Here is a 5625-nt window from a genome sequence, read left to right as displayed (position 1 = left end):
ATTTTTATTCCTTGAAACTAAAACCCGTGAGGGAGGTGGTGTGGGTGGAGATGGGGTTATAGGGACTCTCGGTTCTTTATGCTGTTGCTGTGAACCTAAAACTAAAAATGAATAGAAAAACTTACTGTACATCTTTTCTACATTCTGCTATGTTGATCTAACAAAAAACAACATGTTTTTGTTATAAAATAATTTACTAAAGGCACTATTGTTAAACATCAAACTAAGAATTTGTTACCAATAAGGTACATCATTGTAAACATGACAAAATTATTTCAAAAGATACATGGCTAACAGGTAAACAATACAATTTTTTTCCCTTAAGTGACAGCTTTCCTATTTACAAGATCATGTTCCTTCAGGCCATTCCAGGGGCATCCAGTGTACCATTGTTTCCAAGTTACCTGGGAAAGGGAGCTTGAAGCTCAGAATAGGTAGTTCTGAGATCACTACTACTGAAGAGGTCTATACAAAGCTCCAAAACTCTTCACTCACAGGATCAATTCTAAAATTCTTAGACTTAAAAATCAAGATATTTATTTTATACCTTCAACCAGAGCACATCAAAAAGGTTTGGACTTAAAACCCAGAAGATCAAGCTGGAGGCCCAAGCCCAGTAGCAGGCATCAATAGGTGAGCTCTGCCATTAGCATCACAGAAAATGCCATTAGCCATTAGCATCACAGAAAACGAGAAACTATTCAAAGGTAGCTAGTGAACATTAGCACCATAATAACATGGCTCATATAGCTAAAAACTAGATTGTCTATCCCACAAGATGACATTCATTTATAGCTCTAATGTTTAAAGAGCAGCCTTTTAATTTATAATAAATGATCTAAATATAGAAATCATAGGTTTTTCTTCCTATGAGGAAACATTTAACAAAATACAAACTAAACAGCCTAGAGGCAATAAGTCTTATGTGCTAAAGCATATACAAATTAAGGCTTGGTATACCTGGGTACATAACAATTTTCAACTTGTTGGTACATTACCAACAAATCATTTTACATGTATGACTTCAAGCAATCAGTTCAATAGTTGATAGTGGGATTCAAAGAAGTTTTACATTCAACTTAAGTTCTTAGCTACCATAAAGGTGTCATGTAATTTCACTTCCTGAAAATAGCTCCCATATATAACGAATTTACACCAGGGGAGGGATGGGGTATTCGAGGATTTGACTCAACTACCAAATAAACCAAAAATTCCACTTAACTTTGCTAACTAGAACAAGATCCAAACATGGTAATTTTTCCTGTTTTTCTTGTGGATTTTTTTTTTTTTTGGTGATTTTAAATGTCCTTTTGGTTTACTGAATCAGTTAAATAAATTTCCCTATAAATAATACTGCTGGATAAAGGATCTGATGTTGAAATTTGACTAAACTAAGCTCCAGTAAAAAATTCCAAGTTCATACAATTCTTTCATGTTTCAATTTACAATATCCAATGCCAGGGGAAAATATGAAAGACAAGGACTATTAAGGTTCTAATAAGAAAAATAAAACAGTCTCCAAAGCAGTATAATTAAGATTCTCCTCCAACTTTATGCATGTATAGATCTTGTTTTAGCCACATGTAAGCTTCAACTTTAGAGTTCTACAATCCAAATAAAACACATTTCCCAATATTTTCCTGTGCAGAATTATAACCACAGACATTGAAATGTAGCTCTCAGATCTGAAAATGTCTTTATTTTTTAGAAAATGAATTCCAGGAAGGTTTAAAAAGCAATACCAGAGGGTATAGGTGCAGAATCGGATGTAGTCATTCGAAGCATTCAATTAAGAATATGGCAATATAAATAACTGAAAAGCATCTCTTAGGTGTTCAAAATATGTCAGTCATTTCTAACTAATTTGAGCTTAATAGCATTTCCTAGAAGTGGGGAGAGGGGAAGATGAACAGTTAAATCTCAAAGTCCTGAAAGCTTTTTCCTTGGTTAATTACATTAGATGGTTTGCCTTTGATCAAATTCCTTCCTTTTTAAACATGGATAAAAGTATTATATCCACTGTTAACAGACAACATGTTGCAAATTAATTCTGGTATAATCCAACAAAGCTTAGAAAATAAAAGATGTTTTGGTGGCTTTGGACTAAGTTTTAATAGTCATCTCCTCTGCTGACAACTTCTTTACATGTTGGACGTAAGAGTATGGTATGTTCAAACTGCGCTGTATATGATCCTTTAATGTCACATAATGGTGGATAAGGATCTACTATGCCCAAGTCACACAGATTCTTCAGAGCCATCAAGTATTTACTTTCTCCCAAGCGATCCAGCCATCTGCGGCAGAAGGCAAGGGTTCCAAAGTTTTCATTGATGACATTTAACAAGTGTTTTGTTCTTGGAAGCCTAAGAGGAGAAAAATCCAAAATTAATCAGCAGGCCTACAGGTCACCAACTCATTTTCCTTACTAATTGAAAAATAAAACCACTTACATGTATGATTTTAAAGCCATCAGTTCAAAATCGGTAGTAGGTATGAAAAATACATTCCTCTTGGTGCCAGAGAGATATAACAGGGTTAATTTTGCCTTTGCCTTCTGTGTTGCGTAGCCTGGTTTGATCCCCAGCACTCTAGTTGGTGTGCCCCAAACCTCCCTTCCCCTCAAAATGAAATAGAAAACCTTTTTCAAAAACCAGAATCTGTAACAACCCATTCCTACTTACACATAACAGCTGGTTAGCTGAAATCTATCTTATGTTTATGAACCAGCATGTGTGCCTCAAAGTTTCACTATAGGCTTGTCAATAGTATATATGAAAATTTCTCAAGCGTGAGCTGCCTGAACACCTAGCAATGCTCAGGGGAACCTTATGGGTGCCAGGTACTGAACCAGCATTGGCCACGTGCAAGGCAAACCTCTTATCTGCTGTACTATTGCTCCGGCCCATGGCCTGAACATATTAATATCCAAGTGTGTATCCAGCAACAAGGTGTGAGTTGTAAATCTAGCATTTAATGATTTTTTTCTATATTGGGAATACAGAAAAAAACAAAAAACCTAAAAATACCAGAGTAGTATTATTTGAAATTATTGTAATTGCTGGAAACTGGATCTAAAGAAAGTATTTGCCTACAGCATTTTCATCAACTTTTATCAGTTAAAATTCTTTACTTAGGCAGTTTCTTTGCAGTATTCTAGAAATCACAGAACTCACTGTTAGACTATAGAACATTCATGAATCTACTACTGTAGAGGCTTTTCATATTTTTAAATGCTATTAACAAAGATGACAATCTGCTTTAGTCATATAAAATTAAGTCTCTCACCTTATTGGCACATGCCCAACATCAAAATTTTTCATGTAATGTGAACATTCCATATCATCATGAACAACACCTTTTCCTGTGCTACCGAAAGTTTCAATAGCGTATACTTCTCCTTCCTAAAATGTAAGGGAGAGAAGGGAAATTCAAAACTAAACAAAAATAACTCAACTGCAGGCTGAAACATTCCCCCCCCCCAACAAATCCTTTTAAGAAACAACAAAATCATCTTTGGCGGCTTCATTCACCTTCCTCTGCTTCCTCTCCTTAGCACTTTCTGATCCTTCTGCGTCCAATTAGAATGTAGCTTTAACATGGACAGAGAATTTTGTTCACTACTACATCTTCATTGCCAACTGACGCTGGAAACTAGAAGACCAATAAATATTCACTGTGTTCAAAAATTCTGTGACATATCCACTTGTACTAGCTGGTGGAGCCCTGATTTAACTAACACAATCTGCACACCCACACAGTCCATTCCTGTTGGGATGAGTGTGTATGGCAAGTTAATTTTGCTCAAATGTACCTTATCTACCTTACCTATAAATTATCACTAACCTTATGGGGAAAAAATACCTATTTTTCACAAAAAACCAAAGTTAATAATATACATACCTCCATCCTTGTTGCCTCTCCTCCTTTCACAATGGGTACTGTTTTCCCAGCATGAATTCTATATGGCCCAATTGAATGTCCATTTAGATTACGGATTGGTTTCACTGGCACATAATAAAAAAGAGGGGGGAAAATAAGATATCTAGAAAGACAAATATCTCTTGGCATTTCAGTTCAGAGTTCAAGCAATCTGAAACAATTATCTGTTAAGGTGACGAACTAAAGGTAATGTGAAACAAGAATCTATGTTGAAAGGATTACCAGACAGTAAATGATACCCACTCAAATATTAAAGAAAAATTAAAAAACCCAAGACCTTAACATCAGTAACAAGTTGTTATAGTCATAGATTGGTATAATAATGATTTCTACATTAGAAAACCAACAATCAAAATATTCAGGTATAATTTTAATATCTGTAAAATCCCCTACAATTCCATATATACAGTTCAAAATTAAGCATAATTAGATAAATACAAAAAAGCAAAAGCAAATACTTTATATTCAAGACAGTGGTATAATATAGAGAAAGCTGCTGTGGTTGAGAAGAAATATTAGAACTGAAGCGCTTTTGGAATGTGAGCAATATTCTACTTCTACTTCTGAAGGATGAAGTCCCAGAGCTTTTTTTACAATTCTTTATTTGGGGTTGGAGTTGTCATGTGGGTTTTAGCATGCCTGGTGGTGTTCAGGACTTAGTCCAGGCTCTGCACTCAGGGGTGACTCCTCGCAGTGCTCAGAGGGTGACATATGCAGTGCTGGCATCAAACCAGGTCAGCCACATACAAAGTAAGTGCCTTGCTTCCTGTATTATCTCTGAGGCCCAGATTTTACAATTCTGGCTTAGGAAATAGATTTTTGTGTGAATTTTCAGTGTTTATTTCACAAACTAAAAAAGAGGAGGGTTTAGCAGAGCCATAGTACGGCAGGTAGCACACCTGCCTTGCACAGGGCGGCTATCCTGGGTTTCAGCCTGCCAAAAATGATCTCTGAGCACAGATTAAGCCATTGAGGAATAAACCCTGATCACTGCTGGTGTGATCAAAAAGAGAGGAAAAATTAGAGCCAGACAGAGAATACACCCGGGCCGGCTGCTGTCCCTACTGGCTGTGCTATCACTCCAGCCCCTCCCTCTCATTTTTTGGTGGTAACTGTCTACTGATCTAGCCATTTTGTAAAACAATATGGACATTCCTCAAAATACTAGAAATTGAGCTTCCACAGGACCCAGCAATACTGCTGAATGTACTCTAGGGGCTCCAAACATAGGCATTCATATGTTCATTGCAGCACTATTCACAATTGCCAGAATCTAGAAAACAACCTGAGTATGCAAGAACAGGTGACTGGATAAAGAAACTTTGATTCATTTACACAATGGAATACTACTATTAGGAAAAGTGAAGTCATGGAATTTGCTTATACATGGATGGGCATGGAGAGTATCATGCTGAGTTTAATGAGTCAGAGGGAGATGCACTCATTTGTAGAATATAAAATAAACAATATGAGGATAATACCTAATGACAACAGAAACAGGAGTTAGGACTGGTTGGTTCATGGTAGGAAGTCTGTCACAAGGAGGATGGGGCAGGGGTGCTGAAAGGAGGTGAAGTGATAAGCTTGATAACCTTTTTGTAACAGTACTGCAAATGACAGTGCTTATAAAGGGGGATGGGGGCAGTGAAGGGAAGGGTGTTGGAACATTATTTGATGGAAATACAA

General features: G+C 36.5%; 1 protein-coding gene across 2 annotated transcripts in view; it reads right to left on the bottom strand.

Annotated features, from left to right (window-relative positions):
• Positions 1-1671: 1671 nt before the first annotated feature.
• METAP2 (methionyl aminopeptidase 2) overlaps positions 1672-5625 on the bottom strand; it is a 39188-nt gene continuing 35234 nt past the window's right edge. For both annotated transcript variants that reach the window (XM_056116284.1, XM_056116290.1), the window contains exons 9-11: positions 3901-4004; positions 3286-3401; positions 1672-2363 (exon numbers count right to left, since the gene is read on the bottom strand). In XM_056116284.1, coding sequence (XP_055972259.1) covers positions 2111-2363; positions 3286-3401; positions 3901-4004 — 473 coding nt within the window. In that variant the 3' untranslated portion in view covers positions 1672-2110. The remainder of the gene's footprint in view (positions 2364-3285; positions 3402-3900; positions 4005-5625) is intronic.

The sequence above is a fragment of the Sorex fumeus genome, unplaced genomic scaffold (assembly GCF_029834395.1).
Source record: "Sorex fumeus unplaced genomic scaffold, SorFum_2.1 ptg000003l, whole genome shotgun sequence".
Taxonomy (NCBI): domain Eukaryota; kingdom Metazoa; phylum Chordata; class Mammalia; order Eulipotyphla; family Soricidae; genus Sorex; species Sorex fumeus.
The sequence above is the reverse complement of the archived record's forward strand: the minus strand, read 5'-3'. Positions and strand labels throughout refer to the sequence as shown.